We start from the raw sequence: 18,172 nt of genomic DNA on the forward strand, positions 1-18,172 counted from the left end.
TAATAATTTACCTTGGATTCTCCTGGGCCTCAATGAGACGGATGACGTCCTCCATCCACAGCATGAGGTCGCGCACCATGCTGAAGAAGCGGAATTTGTCGCCTGTGTCCAGGAGGTGGACTCTTCGGATATCGCAGGCCTCCAGCAGGGTATTCAAGGCCTCCAGCACCTCACTCTCCCTCCGCTGGATGTCGTCTGCCTTGTCGCCAGCGTAGGCCGACTGGAGGCGGACGGCATCCTCCTGCAGCTGCCTCACCTGAAGGTCCAAGCACAAGTCACTTTAATGCATTTTATTCTACAATTACACTACCTTTTGCTGCCTGGTATTTACATGAAATTACAGGCTATGTGTAATTAACAGGTGAATAACTACTAGTGATGTGCACTGATATGGAAAATCTATATTGATAATGGTAAAAAATAAAATAACCGATATCGTAGCGGTTTTATGAATAACATTGCAACTGTGTGATTGTTTCATTTTCTGTTCATTTCCATGGCTTTGTGAAGCTCAGGCAACTACTTTCTTATTGCCTATTGGGATTGCCATCTTGGGGCCAGTTTGAATACAATGGGAAGCCAGTTGGTGACCCATCAGCAGGCAGTTAAGTACAGCATATTCAGACCCCTTGACTTTTTCCACATTTCGTTACAGCCTTATTCTAAAATGGATTCAATACATTAACCTCACAATACCTGATCATGACAAAGCAAAAACAGGTTTTTAGAAATGTTTGCAAATTTATTAAAAACAAAAAACAGAAACACGTTATTTACATAAGTATTCAGACCCTTTGCTATGAGACTCAAAATTGAGCTCAGGTGCACCCTGTTTCCATTGATCATCCTTGAAATGTTTCTACAACTTGTTTGGAATCCACCTGTGGTAAATTCAATTGATGGGACATGATTTGGAAAGGCCCACAACTGTCTTTCTAAGGTCCCACAGTTGACAGTGCATGTCAGAGCAAAAACCAAGCCATGAGATCAAAATAATTGTTCTTAGAGCTCCAAGACAGGATTGTGTCGAGGCACAGATCTGGGGAAGGGTACCAAAAAATGTCTAGCATTGAACACAGTGGCCTCGATCATTCTTAAAAGGAAGAAGTTTATAACCACCAAGACTCTTCCTAGAGCTGGCCGCCCGGCCAAACTGAGCAATCGGGGGAGAAGAGCCTTGGTCAGGGAGGTGACCAAGAACCCGATGCTCATTCTGACAGAGCTCCAGAGTTCCTTTATGGAGATGGGAGAACCTTCCAGAAGGACAACCATCTCTGCAGCACTCCACCAATCAAGCCTTTATGGTAAAGTGGCCAGACGGAAGTCACTCCTCAGTAAAAGGCACATGACAGCCCGCTTGGAGTTTTCCAAAAGGCACCTAAAGACTCTCAGACCATGAGAAACAATATTCTCTGGTCTGATGAAAATAAGATTGAACTCTTTGGCCTGAATGCCAAGTGTCACGTCTGGAGGAAATCTGGCACCATCCTTATGGTGAAGCATGGTGGTGGCAGCATCATGCTGTGGAGATGTTTTTCAGTGGCAGGGACTGGGAGACTAGTCAGGATCAAGGGAACGCTGAACGGAGCAAAGTACAGAGAGATCCTTGATGAAAACCTGTTCCAGAGCGCTCAGGACCTCACACTGGGGGCCTGACAGAGCTTGAGCTTGAGGGGATTTGCAGAGAAGAATAGGAGAAACCCCCTAAATACAGGTGTGCCAAGCCTGCAGCGTCATACCCAAGAAGACTTGAGGCTGTAATCGCTGCCAAAGGTGCTTCAGCAAAGGACTGAGTCAAGGGTCTGAATACTTATATAAATGTCATATTTCTATTTTCTAAAAACCTGATTTGCTTTGTCATTATGGGGTATTGTGTGTAGATTGATGAGGAAAAAAAACAATTTCATCCATTTTAGAATAAGGCTGTAACGTAACAAAATGTGGAAAAAGTCAAGGGGTCTGAATACTTTCCGAATGCACTGTATGCTAAGTTGAGAGCCTGTGAGAGGGTTTTGTGTCTGCAAGAAAAGTCATGTTTCCTCTTTTACATAATAGTGTAGGTTATCAATATCAATATTACATTGAATTATTGATATTGGTGCCCACCACTAATAATAACATGACATTTCATTTTCGGCAGTGCAGTGATCTGGTGAAGTGAGCTACAGGGAGATATTAGCTATGTATCTACCTGTGTTCCCAGGGCCTGGATGTCGTGCTCGAAGGTGGTGTGCATCCGCTGCAGTGTCTCCACCGTGTTCTGGTCACGACCCACCTCCTCGGGAAGCTTCTTGTGTTTGTCCAGGATGCGGCCCAGGATCTCCTTGGCGTCGTGGTAGAACTTGTGTAGCTCATAGGAGGCGGCCAGGATCTGCGTGCGCGTGTCGATGAGCTCCAGCAGGTCAGCCCAGGCCTCGTTGAGGCCGTCCTTCCACTCAGCCACCGTGGCGGCATCTGCATGGCCCGCATTAATCAGCTCGTCGGACAGGCGGTTGACGGCATCCACACGCTCCTGGCCGATGTTGCCTGTGTCACGGGCAAACTCCCGGAAGCGCTCCTGGAGCATCTGTGGATGGATAGATGGATGGAGAGGAGGAGAATGAGGACCTTTAACACAAATATACATTGTACTGCCCTGTCTTACCTACCAAAAAGGTAATGGTGGTATCAAATGGGCAGTACTGAAATCAGTCTACGGCCGTGTTACAGACCGTTTGCAAAGCAGTCACACACCAAAGCACACAACACCTGTATAAGTGTTAAACGTGTCAACCATATCAATATGATATTGAGATATGATACCCAACTGTAATGCAGCATTCAATTATTGGTACATTTGTGCAACGTGCTGCTTTGCAGACGGTCTGGAATGCGGACTATGTTTTTCCTCCCTGACAGCACCAGGAGTGAAAGGGTAGGCTTTGAAGTCAGGTGACGTAGCTTACAGTGACATGCTCGTAGTCCTGTCCCAGCTCGTGAGATCCGGCCACCACCTCCCGCTCGGCAATCCACTGCTCCAAGTCGTCAACCTCGCGGTTGAGCTGGAACAGGCGGAACCTCTCATCCAGTTTTCCCCGCCTCTCCTCAGACAGGTCCTTCATGCCGGCATAGAGCTTGTCCACTTGAGACTGACGCATGCCTATCCTCTCACTCCCCACACAAACAGAAATCAAGACTTCAATGATCAGTGGATGGGGTTAACAAGAGTAATCTTTTTTGTTTTTTGCAAAAAAACATATTCTTGTTCCAGCCCAATACTAACACCCCTGATCAAACTAATAAACTAGTCATGGTCTGCAATCAAGGCTTTCGTTAGTGAAATCAGGTCTGTTAGGGTTATGCTGAAAGAAAAATATGCATACACACCACACTCTGGTCTACTGAATGCTCCACTCATAGAAATACTTTTTCTAGATCGGACATTCATATTCAGGTCAACGTTCATTGACGGGTGGCAATAATAAGTGACATTCTACTTCAATGGCTTCACTCTGGGCTCTCTCACTGACCTCTCTGGATGTCCTGCAGCTGTCAGGCCTCTGCTGGTCTTGGAGAGCTGATGGACTGTCTCAGCGTAGTCCTCCACCGACTGTTCCACAATCTGGTGCTTCTTCAGCATGGCTACAGAGCTCTGCTCATCCTAAGAGGGAAAGACACTTGTTTTTAGCGCTTTTGGGAATTCTATGTTAGAAGCAACATTATCAACACACACACACACACACACACACACACACACACACACACACACACACACACACACACACACACACACACACACACACACACACACACACACACACACACACACACACACACACACACACACACACACACACACACACACACACACACACACACACACACACATATTCCTCACAATAGAGCACACCCATGGCAAAAATATTATTTGTACAGCACCAAAACACTGTCAATAACACCCTACTACCTTGGCCTTCTCCTCAGACATCATGTACAACTCCTGCTCGCTCATCCAGGCCTCAGCCTCGGCGGCATCAAAGTAGTACTTCTGGGCGTTGTGGGCCTCCTCCAGTCGGGTGTGACGCTTCTCTGTCTCCTCAATCATCAGACCCCACAGCTGTTGCAGGTCGGCCAGGTGCTGGCGGATGGCCTCCACGGCAAGGCTGTCCTCCATCAGCAGGCTCTCGCTCCGCTCAAAAATGTCGTCGAAGCGGGGCTGGTGTCCCTGGATCTCCTTCTGCAAGGTCTGTGAAGGGGATACAATACTTTTATTGCACATTATCATGGAAATTAATTTTGTAATGTCAGCAATACATTAAAATACTAGATACACAAAACCAAGAGCACAATACAGTAGATACACTTCAAGTAAGTAAGTAAGCCTTCCCTGAACAGCTCAAAGGGCAGGAGCCCTATTTCTGTACTGTACACCCCCTGGAGAGGACACCAATCTGTCGTAGCCTATATCTCAATTAAAACTCAATAAGACAGTGATACTCTTTACTATGTATGATACCATTCAATATATTTGTTTAAATAACTTGGTAGGAATAGGATAACCGATCTAGGCAGGCACTATCCAGCCACCTTATCACCAAAACGATCAGCCTTATTGCTTTTAAAAGTTTTGTTGATGCGAGTGGTTGTATTAGGTTGGGATCTATCGCATCACACAACTCTCCTAGAGCATGTTTGGAATATTTATTTTTTGCACAGAAGGACAAGTTGACCAATAGAATAGGTCAACTTTTGTACTATGGGGGATAGTAGATTGACATAGGCTAATGCTTTTGCTGTTCGTTAGCCTACTGATCTTGTTGGCTGACAAAAAGCATGCAAAATGTGGACATCTTCAATATGCGCCTCGGAATTTGCAGTTGTGTCACCGATGTGTCTGTCTTCCTTCACTTGTAGCCTACTTCTTGCCTGAGAAGGACCCAATCACGTGATGGGCATTGGCTACATCTGAGAGACCCATGGTTAGTGAGAGGTGCTACGGAGCACGGCAGCCGGGAGAAGGGAATTATAATTAGCCTATTATATTCAGCCCAAGGGCACAACTGACACTTTTTCAATTGTATTCCTCATACTGTAAAATAATGTCACGGAATTCTAAGTAAATCTTGTCTGCTAAATTAACTAGTGTAGCCCACAGCCATAGCCATATCAGGGCCTAACATAAGGACAACTGAGAGTATGCTATTCTGTTCTTCTGAAATAGACTACATTTTCTTTATATCATGTTTCTTTAGACGTGTAAAATACATAATGGATTTATTGTGATGCTGTAGGCTATATTAAATGGATTTATTAGACTTTTTAAAATGTAGATGTTCCAAAGGTCTGCATCAGTGGCTTGTAGGCTATGCCTGGAAGCCAGGCGATGCTAAACATGTTTATGCTAATTACCAGGTAATTACCAGTGAGACCAGCAGTTATTTGCTTGACAATCACTGGCTGACAAAATTTCATGAACAACACAGACTGACACTAACAATTATAATTTTGCTCATAAATAAGTGCATAAGCATATTCACAACAATAAAATTGTGCTTATTTTGGCCTAAGTGTGACTTCCTTGTAAAATGACATGTTCAGTACATGAGAAAAATACACATACCTGATTTTTCTTGATAAGCAGTTGAACGGTCTGTAGGTTGAGACCATGCTCTGTGGAGGTTGCAATTGGCATCCTCTCTTCGACCCAAAGCTAAAATGGACAAGCCAAATAGATTATTAAGTGCATTGAATGAAAATACCAGAACAAATAAAGCCTCAGTAGAACATGTGCATGCATGCGCACACACAAACGTTTGTTTTACTATCCTTGTAGAGACCAAACAATTGATTCCCATTCAAAATCCTATTTTCCCTAACCTAACCTTAACCTAAAATAAATCCCTGAAACTAGATGCCCTACATACTGGTCTTGACGAGAATAAAGAAAATTGTTGAGGGAGGTTCCCTTCTGTACCGTTCAACCAATCCAGTAAATGTGGAGGAGGAGGTAAGATGGAGTGTCGCCTTGTTAACGTCCCAAAGTTGCGTCACAGGCTCCCTTTACATTTTGAAAACCAAAATGTCCCCACTTGTCTGAATTTTCCTTGTTTACTATCGGACAAACACACACACACACACACACACACACACACACACACACACACACACACACACACACACACACACACACACACACACACACAGACACGAGGCAGCTCGATCAACTATCAACTCACTATCTCGTCCTCCACGTCACGGTTGAACTGGTGGATCTCACGGGAGGCTACCAGGAAGTTTTTTCTCTTCCTCAGCGGGTCGAGCAGCTCTTTGAACTTGTGCTCCACCATCTGTCTCTGGCAATCCACCTCCTCTGTGTCCTTCCCTTCCTGGCTGAGGACCAGTGCCTGGCTCTGCAGATCCACCACCTCCCTCTGACGGACCTCCACCTGGTTCTCCAATATCTAGGGGCCACCAGGGAGAGGGAGGAGAACATTTTGAACACTATGTTTCCCCTAGATGATGTTCCTGGCAGGGCCCAGGCCACTAAGTCAACATCCATGGTTTCTTATCCAAGATTTTCGGATCAGACCAATTGATGCGATACATTTTTTATTGTTTAAAACCAATTAAAGCCAACTTATTTAAATTATTATTAGTATTAATATTTTGCATTATTATTTTATTAATGCCAACATTATTTATCAATTTGATTACAACGACACATGCTCCACCATGTATAGTACCTGCTGCTTTTTGAGCAGGATGTTGACGCTGGTCAGGTCTTTGCCATAGTCGTCTGATTGAATCTGGCCCTCCAGGCCACCCAGCCACTTGTCCAAGTCAGCACAGCTCTGTGTGAACAGCTCGGCCTTGTTGGCGTCAAACAGGCACTGGGCTTTGGTCTGAGTGGTGGACTCCAACACTTCCCACATCTTCTGGAGGGCTGAGAGCTTCTCCTTGACCACCGACTCTGTCTCAGGCTTCTCCAACACCAGCTGCATCCCATCCTGGAGAGGAAAGAATTAGAGTCAGTACATTTACAAGTACCAGGAATTTGACCTAGTAAAGTGGTGCTGCCATGCCTTACAGTAACAAAATATAAGATATAAAATTAGGTATAAAGTAGAAAAGGTAAAGTTTATGGATAATCTTTATGTTTCTGCAGTTGTTGAAACACATTTTATGGTAGTGAAATACATTTAGTGCGGTGGGCAGGTACAGTCAGTTAGTTATAGTGGGGTAACCCCGTGAGTTTTGGAGTGGGTATAATAGGGCAGTTAGTGAGTATAGGGTAGTCATAATCAGTTGGGGAGTTATAGTGGGTACATACAGTCAATAGACCGTTTATTAGGTACACCCATCTAGTACCGGGTTGGACCCCCCTTTGCCTCCTGAACAGCCTGAATTCTTCAGGGCATTCTATAAGGTGTCGGAAACGATCCACAGGGATGTTGGTCCATGCTGACGCGGTGGCATCACGTAGTTGCTGCAGATTGGACAGCGGTACATTCATGCTGCGAACAGCCCGTTCTGTCTCATCCCAAAGATGCTTTATTGGGTTGGGGTCTGGGGACTGCGCAGGCCACTCAGGTAAACTGAACTCGCTGTCATGTTCCAAGCAATGTTCTTCCACTCCTCAATTGTACAGTGTTGGTCATCTCGTGCCCACTGGAGCCACTTCTTCTTGTTTTTAGCTGATGGGAGTGGAACCCAATGTGGTCGTCTGCTGCAATAGCCCATCCTTGACAAGGATCAACGAGTCGTGCGTTCCGAGATGCCGTTCTGCACACCACTGTTGTACTGCGCCGTTATTTGTCTTTTTGTGCCCCAACTGTTAGCTTGCACGATTCTGGCCATTCTCCTTCGACCTCTCTCATTAACAAGCTATTTTCGCTATACAAGCTATCCATTTTCGTGAACGGGGTGGTGTACCTAATAAGAAGTGAGTTGAATATTTTCCCTAAAGTAATGCTAAAGGAAATTGAGACAGTTTACTGTGATGTGCTCTGCCTGTACATAAAAAAATGTGGTCCTTAAATGGTTCTTCCTCAGCTCTTAAAGTTCCTTGGAGAATTCTTGCCCGATAGTGTGGGGTTCTTGATGTGGCATCTACGGTTCTTCAGAATTCTAAAAGGTTCTTGAAATGTAACGAAGCCTGCAGATGTGTCCCTTTCATAGCACACAGAAAATTGGCCAGTGTTGATTTTTCAGTGTAACATTTTTAGTGTTGACACTGTAAAGAGTTAAATTAACACTCAGTGGTGTAAAAGAACCCCACTGCTGGTGTTAATAACCAGAGTTGAAAAAAAACAGTTATCATTATTATATTTCCCAGGTCAATTTTTTTAATTGTTTGTTTCAATATCCATTTTTTGCATGTACATTGATTAATTAATCGTATGCTACTCAGAAATAAATAACATACATTTTTCTAAACTATTCAAATCTGTTACTTGGACTTATTGTACCCATTACTGAAACTGTTGTTCAATTCTAGATGTTTAAGGTAGTCTCATACCTTTAGTCTTCCCAACCCTGGAAGTCATTCTGAATGCAGGTTGCGGGTGAATAAAAATTCAAAATGTTGGATATCCTCACTCTGGCTGGATTCCAATAGGAGTTACACATCACTTTGCAAGCCAGCATAATGTGGCAGGCAGGTCTGATGTGGCCTGTAAACTATGAGTTTCAGGCCACTGTATAAGGGTAAAACTAGGCCCTCAAAAGAAGGACTTATGAAATATGTATTTTATTCATAAAAAATATAATTTTAATGACAACATATACTTAAGAATACTTAAAAGTCTAGATAACTGATCACGTTAATTTAATGTAATCGGAGGCGTTATTAACTTGTGTTCATTCATCTAATACCCAATGCAAAATCATCAAGACAGAGTTAATCTTATTTTGGTTTGCTAACCTTCTCAATTGTGTCCAGCCACTCCTTGTTGGACTGCAGCTCGGCCATGAAGGCCTGATGCTTGAGCCATTTGCTGTGGAGGTTCCTGGCCTCATCGTACGACATGTCCTGGGCCGTGAGCATCTTCTCATTGATCCACAGGGACAGCTGCACACACATATACAGGTAGGTAGGTCATTGTATTTGACTGCCTTAGACTGTGAAAGCAGTCTGTCACTATGTATACATTACCACACAATGTATTAAATATAAAACAGTGCATGTAAGTATTCATAGTATCGGGACTGATACCAATGTTAGACTGTTATGAACGATTTCTCGCATCCAGATTAAGCATATTCCTGGACTAATAAGCACTTCCAATGGAGAATCTTTAGTCCCAGGAGTAGGCTTAATCTGGGTCTGGGAAAGACATGTTTGGCAGCAGACCTCCTGGCAATCCTGTAGGAACTTCTGAAGGTCCCGGTTATCCTTCAGCCTCATCAGTAAGCCCAGAGCAGCCTCGCGGTTCTTCTTATGCCTGTGCAAATGTTGGGTAAACTGATTTGATAATGGATAACAGATCCCATGTTAATTGTGACTACCACAAGCAAGCTACTAGTTGTGTGTACCATATATACAGTTGAAGTCGGAAGTTTACATACACCTTAGCGAAATACATTTAAACTCAGTTTTTCACAATAACTGACATTTAATCCTAGTAAAAATTCCCTGTCTTAGGTCAGTTAGGATGTGAAATGTCAGAATAATAGTGGCTCAGTTGGTAGAGCATGGTGTGTGCAACGCCAGCATGGTGTGTGCAACGCCAGCATGGTGTGTGCAACGCCAGGGTTGTGGGTTCGATTCCCACGGGGGGCCAGTACAAAAAAAGAAAAAGAAAATGCATGAAATTAAATGTATGCATTCACTACTGTAAGTCGCTCTGGATAAGAGCGTCTGCTAAATGACTAAAATGTAAACGTAAAAACATTTATTTAAGCTTTTATTTCTTTCATCACATTCCCAGTGGGTCAGAAGTTTACATGCACTCAATAAGTATTTGGTAGCATTGCCTTTAAATTGTTTAACTTGGGTCAAGGTTTTGGGTAGCCTTCAAGCTTCCAACAATAAGTTGGGTGAATTTTGGCCCATTCCTCCTGACAGAGCTGGTGTAACTGAGTCAGGTTTCTAGGCCTCCTTGCTCAAACACGCTTTTTCAGTTCCGCCCACACATTTTCTATAGGATTGAGGTCAGGGCTTTGTGATGGCCACTCCAATACCTTGACTTTGTTGTCCTTAAGCCATTTTGCAACAACTTCGGAAGTATGCTTGGGGTCAATGACCCCAAGCATACTTCCGAAGTTGTGGCAAAATTTGCGGCCAAGCTTTAACTTCCTGTCTGATGTCTTGAGATGTTGCTTCAATATATCCAGATAATTTCCCTTCCTCATGATGTCATCTATTTTGTGAAGTGGACCAGTCCCTCCTGCAGCAAAGCACCCACACAACCTATCCCTCAACGTAACCAAGACAAAGGAGATAATTGTGGACTACAGGAAAAAGGAAGACTGAGCATGCCCCCATTCTCATCGATGGGGCTGTAGTGGAGTAGGTTGAGAGCTTCAAGTTCCTTGGTGTCCACATCAACAACAAACTAGAATGGTCCAAACACACCAAGACAGTCATGAAGAGGACATGACAAAGCCGATTCCCCCTCAGGAAACTAAAAAGATTTGGTATGGGTCCTGAGATCCTCAAAAGGTTCTACAGCTGCAACATCGAGAGCATCCTGACTGGTTGCATCACTGCCTGGTACGGCAACTGCTCGGCCTCCGACTGCAAGGCACTACAGTACATCACTGGGGCCAAGCTTCCTGCCATCCAGGACTTCTATACCAGGCGGTGTCAGAGGAAGGCCCTAAAAATTGTCAAAGACTCCATACTACCTCAATTGGGCCTATCAACCAGTGCTCTGGCACATTGACTAACCGGGCTATCTGCATTGTGTCCCCACCCACCACCCGCCAGTGTCTGTATGTAGCCTCACTACTGTATATCGCCTGTCTTTTTACTGTTGTTTTATTTCTTTACCTACCTATTGTTCACCTAATACCTTTTTTGCACTATTGGTTAGAGCCTGTAAGTAAGCATTTCACTGTAAGGTCTACACCTGTTGTATTCGGCGCATGTGACAAACTTTGACTTGATTTGATGCTGCCACCCACGTGCTTCACGGTTGGGATGGTGTTCTTCGGCTTGCAAGCCTCCCCCTTTTTCCCTCCAAACATAACGATGGTCATTATGGCCAAATAGCTATATTTTTGTTTCTTCAGACCAGAGGACATTTCTCCAAACAGCATGATCGTTGTCCCCATGTGCAGTTGCAAACCATAGTCCAGCGGTTTTGGAGCAGTGGCTTCTTCCTTGCTGAGTGGCCTTTCAGGTTATGTCGATATAGGACTTATTTTACTGTGGATATAGATATTTTTGTACCTGTTTCCTCTAGCATCTTCACAAGGTCCTTTGCTGTTGTTCTGGAATTGATTTGCACTTTTCGCACCAAAGTACGTTCATCTCTAGGAGACAGAATGCGTCTCCTTCCTGAGCGGTATGATGGCTGTGTGGTCCCATGGTGTTTATACTTGCGTACTATTGTTTGTACAGATGAACGTGGTACCTTCAGGCATTTGGAAATTGTTCCCAAGGATGAACCAGACTTGTGGAGGTCTACAATTCTTTGTCTGAGGTCTTGGCTGATATCTTTAGATTTTTCGATGATGTCAAGCAAAGAGGCACTGAGTTTGAAGGTAGGCCTTGAAATACATCCACAGGTACACCTCCAATTGACTCAAATTATGCCAATTAGCCTATCAGAAGCTTCTAAAGCCATGACATAATTTTCTGGATTTCTTCAAGCTGATTAAAGGCACAGTCAACTTTGTGTATGTAAACTTCTGACTCACTGGAATTATGATACAGTGAATTATAAGTGAAATAATCTGTCTGTAAACAATTGTTGGAAAAATGACTTGTGTCATGCATGAAGTAGATGTCCTAACCGACTTGTGGAGTGGTTGAAAAACGAGTTTTAATGACTCCAACCTAAGTGTATGTAAACTTCCAACTTCAACTGTAGTAAATTTATGGAGATTTTTCTACATATTTTTTTACATCACGATACACATTACCAAGTAAATGCAAAGATCAATATCAAGTGTTATACTGGCATTTGTCTAACAATTGGTTGTATTTTGGGTAGTCTTTTTCGCAGTAAAGCTGTGCAGGTAGCCTACTGGTTAAGCGTTTTGGGCCAGTAACTGAAAGGTTGCTGGTTTGAATCCCCAAGGTGTAAAAATCTGCTGCTCTGCCCTTGAGCAAGACAATTAACCTGGGCGCTGATGATGTTGATTAAGGCAGCCCCCCGCACCTCTCTGATTCAGAGGGGTTGGGTTAAATGCAGAAAACACATTTTAGTTGAATGTATTCAGTTGTGCAACTGACTAGGTATCCCATTTCCAGGAGATAGCTTTATCATATTAATGTGGTTCCTGGGGCATTAAATACTCCAACAGGTGTGATATCTAATCTGAGCAGCAGAGTAACCGCAAAAATGACAACCTGTCCACTAGTGTCATTTGTAACTATATAGCAGAAGAGGCTTCTAACCTGTCGTCAATAGACGTCGCTCTCTCCTGGATGCGATCGGCATTGATGTTGCCATCACTCGCCAGACGCCTGCCAGCCTCCACCACACCATTTATCTTCTCTTCGTTGGCGTCCATGGTGGTCATGAAGTCCTCCTGCTGCTTGATGGCTCCTTCGGCCCCCTCAAGCGTAGTGGGCATCTCTGTATGGGCCAGCATGTACTCCTAAAATTAGGGTTATAAAAAGAGAGAGTCAGTGGGATTATTAGAAAATCCTGTGACTGAGACTGGATATCCAGGTTGGGGTCAATTCCATTTCAAATCAGTTAGGGAGTAAACTGAAATTCTTGAATTGACTGAACTGAAACAGAACATAGAACCCAACCCTGCTGGAATTCAATCTAAAGCACATTGGACACTTTCTTAAATGTACTTTAATATGTGCATTTGATTTGCAAAGCAGCATGTCCTAGGTAGAGGGAGTGGATTCTAGGTGGGCACGAAAAATGACACATTGTTACCACATCCCTGCCTAGTAAAATTAAGTAATAACAGCTAAAAGAGGAATTTAAAATAAACTGTTACCAAAAATCTAATTTTGAATGAAATGGAATCAGTGAAATGAAATAGTGAAACGGAACCATTCACTTTGGATTCCTAGGCTAAGATTTTTCCACTCTTGGAAAATAATTGAATCGACCAATCAAGTACCCTGGTTTAAGGGGTATCGAACAATCAACGTACCTGGTTGTTGAGGAAGGCCTCGGCCTGCTTGGTGTCCCTGAGAAACAGCTGGTAGGCATGGGACTGGGACAGGAGGTTCTGCCGGTTCTCCCACATCTTGTGCAGCTCATTCCAGCCAGTGTCCAGGGCCTGTAGCCTCTGCCTCAGGAACATGTACTGGGCATCGGTCTGGCCCCGGGTCACCATCTCGCCCATGTCGCGCATCTTCTGGTAGTCCTTCTCGTAGTTGCGGATCTCGTTCTTGATGCCCTCGTGCTGCGCTAACAACTTCTCTGCCTCGGCCAGCGTGTTGGGCGTCTCCTCTGAGGCGATGGCTGTCTGTGTGCGTGACAGCCACGACTGGAAGTCATCCAGCTCGCGCAGGAACTGCTGCAGCTTGCTGGCCTCACCAAGGGACTCCTCACGATTACGCAGTGTGGCCTTCATCTCCTCCCACACGGCAGTGATCTCGGCCAGGCGGCCCTTGATGGCCTTGGCCTGGTCTGGGTGCTCGCCGGCCAGCCGCTCTGCCTCGCAGCGCAGGTCGCCCAGCTTGTCCTCGATGGCAACCAGGTCACGCTCCATGCCAGTGAGTTTACGCTGCAGCGCCATGACACCCGTCAGGTCGTTGCCCAGCTCCTGGGTGGACTCGATGACCTTCGTCTTCTCGCGGATCCATGACTTGGTTTCGTTGCAGTCCAGGTGGTAGTTCTGCACACCCAGCGCCGAGATTAGAGACTCCTTCTTCTGGTCCGACAGATCCCGGAACTGGCTCCATCTGAGGAACAAATTAGTAAATAGAAATATGGTCATTTAGCAGACACTTTTATCCAGTTGACAGACAGTGGCACATATTTCAATATTTGTGGCCCGTACGGGAATTTACATTTACATTTACATTTAAGTCATTTAGCAGACGCTCTTATCCAGAGCGACTTACAAATTGGTGCATTCACCTTATAATATCCAGTGGAACAACCACTTACAATAGTGCATCTAAATCTTTTAAGGGGGGGGTTGGAAGGATAACTTTATCATATCCCAGGTATTCCTTGAAGAGGTGGGGTTTCAGGTGTCTCCGGAAGATGGTGATTGACTCCGCTGTCCTGGCGTCGTGAGGGAGCTTGTTCCACCATTGGGGTGCCAGAGCAGCGAACAGTTTTGACTGGGCTGAGCGGGAACTGTGCTTCCTCAGAGGTAGGGAGGCGAGCAGGCCAGAGGTGGATGAACGCAGTGCCCTTGTTTGGGTGTAGGGCCTGATCAGAGCCTGAAGGTACGGAGGTGCCGTTCCCCTCACAGCTCCGTAGGCAAGCACCATGGTCTTGTAGCGGACGCGAGCTTCAACTGGAAGCCAGTGGAGAGAGCGGAGGAGCGGGGTGACGTGAGAGAACTTGGGAAGGTTGAACACCAGACGGGCTGCGGCGTTCTGGATGAGTTGTAGGGGTTTAATGGCACAGGCAGGGAGCCCAGCCAACAGCGAGTTGCAGTAATCCAGGCGGGAGATGACAAGTGCCTGGATTAGGACCTGCGCCGCTTCCTGTGTGAGGCAGGGTCGTACTCTGCGAATGTTGTAGAGCATGAACCTACAGGATCGGGTCACCGCCTTAATGTTAGTGGAGAACGACAGGGTGTTGTCCAGGGGCACTCCAAGATTCTTAGCACTCTGGGAGGAGGACACAAGGGAGTTGTCAACCGTGATGGCGAGATCATGGAACGGGCAGTCCTTCCCCGGGAGGAAGAGCAGCTCCGTCTTGCCGAAGTTCAAACCAACCATAACCCTGTTGTTGCCAGACCAAGGCTCAAATTGACTGAACTGGCCAATTAAAATGATGATAACCAATAATAAATGTGCAGCTCAATTCAAAGGATACAGTGATATCCAACACACAATAACAGAATTTTGAGTCAATAGGTATTATTACTGTAATTTCCGGACTATAAGCCACAACTTTTTTCCCACGCTTTGAACATCGCGGCTTAAACAATGACGGAGCTAATATATGGATTTTTCCCGCTTTCAATTTTTTCTCTCCAAAAAAACACATTCTGTGACGTGCTCAGTTTTTTGCCGGCATGAAGCTTTCATTAGACCAATGAAATTGCCGAAAAGATTAAGGTCAAACAATTTTTTTTTTTTTTTTACTGTTTAGATTAAATCGAGCGCTCTCAAACTTCCCATCATTCTGATTACGGTAGTCATTTTGTCACCCTCATCATGGCAAAGACACGGAGAAATGCATATGATGCAGCTTTCAAATTGAAGGCGATTGATCTGGCTGTTGGAAAAGGAAATAGAGCTGCTGCACGGGAGCTTGGTCTTAATGAGTCGATGATAAGACGTTGGAAACAGCAGCGTGAGAAATTGACTCAGACAACTAAAGCTTCCTGCTATTTTTTTATTTTTTGTTACAAGCCGTGTTTCGTTAAAGCCTAATTTATTTTTGTTACAAGCCGTGTTTCATTAAAGCCTATTTATTTTTGTTACAAGCCGTGTTTCGTTAAAGCCTATTTATTTTTGTTATACAAGCCGTGTTTCGTTAAAGCCTGTGTAAAGTTCATTTGTTTCAATGTACCGTTAGGCACCTGCAGCTTATAGACTGGTGCGGCTTATTTATGTTCAAAATAATACTTTTTTTAAAATTCAGTGGGTGCGGCTTATATTCAGGTGCGCTCAATAGTCCGGAAATTACGGTAACTCACCATGAGAAAAGTAAAGGTCAGGCATAGTTAAAATCACATAACTGCTTAACTACATTATAATAACCTAATCATCTTTTGGTTTCTTAATTTGGCATCAGGTACAGTGCCTTGTAAAAGTATTCATCCCCCTTGGTGTTTTTCCTATTTTGTAGCATTACAACCTGTAATTTAAATGTATTTTTATTTGTATTTCATGCAATGGACATACACAAAATAGTCCAAATTAGTGAAGTGAAATTAAAAAAATTACTTGTTTCAAAAAATTCTAAAAAATAAAACATGGAAAAGCATATGTATTCACCCTCTTTGCTATGAAGCCCCTAAATAAGATCTGGTGCAACCAATTACCTTCAGAAGTCACATAATTAGATAAATAAAGTCCACCTGTGTGCAACCTAGGTGTCACATGATCTCAGTATATATACACACCTGTTCTGAAAGGTCCCAGAGTCTGCAACACCACTAAGCAAGGGGCACCACCAAGCAAGCGGCACCATGAAGACCAAGGCGCTCTCCAAACAGGTCAGGGACAAAGTTGTGGATAAGTACAGATCAGGGTTGGGTTGTAAAAAAATATCAGAAACTTTGAACATCCCATGGAGCACCATTAAATCCATTATAAAAAAATTGAAAGAATATGGCACCACAACAAACCTGCCCAGAGAGGACGGCCCACCAAAACTCACAGACCAGGAAAGGAGGGCATTAATCAGAGAGGCAACAGAGACCAAAGATAACCCAGAAGGAGCTGCAAAGCTCCACAGCGGAGATTGGAGTATCTGTCCATAGGACCACTTTAAGCCGTACATTCCACAGAGCTGGGCTTTACGGAAGAGTGGCCAGAAAAAAAGCCATTGCTTACAGAAAATAATAAGCAAACACGTTCCGTGTTCGCCAAAAGGCATGTGGGAGACTCCCTAAACATATGGAAGAAGGAACTCTGGTCCGATGAGACTAAAATTTAGGGTTTTGGCCATCAAGGAAAACACCATGTCTGGCGCAAACCCAACACCTCTCATCAACCCGATGTTACGAACCGGCTCAGAGTTCGCAACGAAAGGGAGACAACGTGGAGACAAGGAGTATAAAAATATATATTTATTAGATACCACAACTAGCACAACCAAAAACAACAAGGTGTCTGCATGGAGAGAGTCTCCCCAATGAATGTGGAAGAGGTGCCTTTATCCTGGGACACACCCGAGCCCAGGTGTTTCCCATGAAGCTGACGACCCTCCCAACTCCGCCCACCGGCATCCTAATAAGGAACAAGAGCAAAGAAAGAGAATACGACAGACAGAGTGGGAGGGTCGTCACACACCCCCCCATAAAACCGGGGATCAACAAGGGCCCCGGAACAACGTACCAGCCTCTGCGTCCCAAATTTACACAGCCTCTGCGTCCCAAATTGACACAGCCTCTGAGTCCCAAATTGACACAGCCTCTGCGTCCCAAATTGACACAGCCTCTGCGTCCCAAATTGACACAGCCTCTGCGTCCCAAATTGACACGCCCTCTGCGTCCCAAATTGACACAGCCCCCTGCGTCCCAAATTGACACAGCCCTCTGCATCCCAAATTGACACAGCCCTCTGCGTCCCAAATTGACACAGCCCTCTGCGTCCCAAACTGACACAGCCCTCTGCGTCCCAAATTGACACAGGCCTCTGCGTCCCAAATTGACACAGGCCTCTGCGTCCCAAATTGACACAGGCCTCTGCGTCCCAAATTTATGAGAGGTTACATGTTCACCTTCCACTTGCCCCAGCCAACCTCCTTCTCCCCAGACCTCAGCAACCTTTGCGCACAGGAAGCAACGTTTAAGAGGAAAGAAGAACACAAGACCAGGAGGGAACAGACAAGAAAGTTAGAACATGACAAAACCAAACAATGGTCAGTCACCTAACACTCAGGAATAGGGCACACAAGAGACCGCATCAGCTACAAACGCAAACAACATCTCCCAACGGTTCATAGTCACTTCTCAACGGTTCAGTCATTTCCCAACGATTCATAGTCACTCCAACGATTCATAGTCACTCCAACGATTCATAGTCACTCCAACGATTCATAGTCACTCCAACGATTCTGCTGAGCACACCAGACCACAACAAGAGAAAATACAATCACACCAGGCACCACAGAAAAGAGATGAGATATGGAGCTTCCCCAAAACCTACAATAACTCAACCCTAGTCTTCATGCAGATTTGCGGTGGGTAATTA

At 44.7% G+C, this 18,172-nt stretch overlaps 1 protein-coding gene across 4 annotated transcripts in view; it reads right to left on the minus strand.

Annotated features, from left to right (window-relative positions):
- The window catches only part of LOC106584953 (spectrin beta chain, non-erythrocytic 1), a 136,372-nt gene that overhangs the window by 23,113 nt on the left and 95,087 nt on the right, over positions 1-18,172 (minus strand). For all 4 annotated transcript variants that reach the window (XM_014170641.3, XM_014170652.3, XM_014170647.3 and 1 more), the window contains 12 exons: positions 13,270-14,026; positions 12,548-12,750; positions 9,332-9,422; positions 8,903-9,049; positions 6,723-6,986; positions 6,216-6,440; positions 5,600-5,689; positions 3,947-4,225; positions 3,510-3,640; positions 2,946-3,150; positions 2,192-2,566; positions 12-256 (listed from right to left, as the gene is read on the minus strand). In XM_014170641.3, coding sequence (XP_014026116.2) covers positions 12-256; positions 2,192-2,566; positions 2,946-3,150; positions 3,510-3,640; positions 3,947-4,225; positions 5,600-5,689; positions 6,216-6,440; positions 6,723-6,986; positions 8,903-9,049; positions 9,332-9,422; positions 12,548-12,750; positions 13,270-14,026 — 3,012 coding nt within the window. The remainder of the gene's footprint in view (positions 1-11; positions 257-2,191; positions 2,567-2,945; positions 3,151-3,509; positions 3,641-3,946; positions 4,226-5,599; positions 5,690-6,215; positions 6,441-6,722; positions 6,987-8,902; positions 9,050-9,331; positions 9,423-12,547; positions 12,751-13,269; positions 14,027-18,172) is intronic.

The sequence above is a fragment of the Salmo salar genome, chromosome 02, assembly GCF_965601325.2.
Source record: "Salmo salar chromosome 02, fSalSal1, whole genome shotgun sequence".
Classification (NCBI taxonomy): Eukaryota; Metazoa; Chordata; class Actinopteri; order Salmoniformes; family Salmonidae; genus Salmo; species Salmo salar.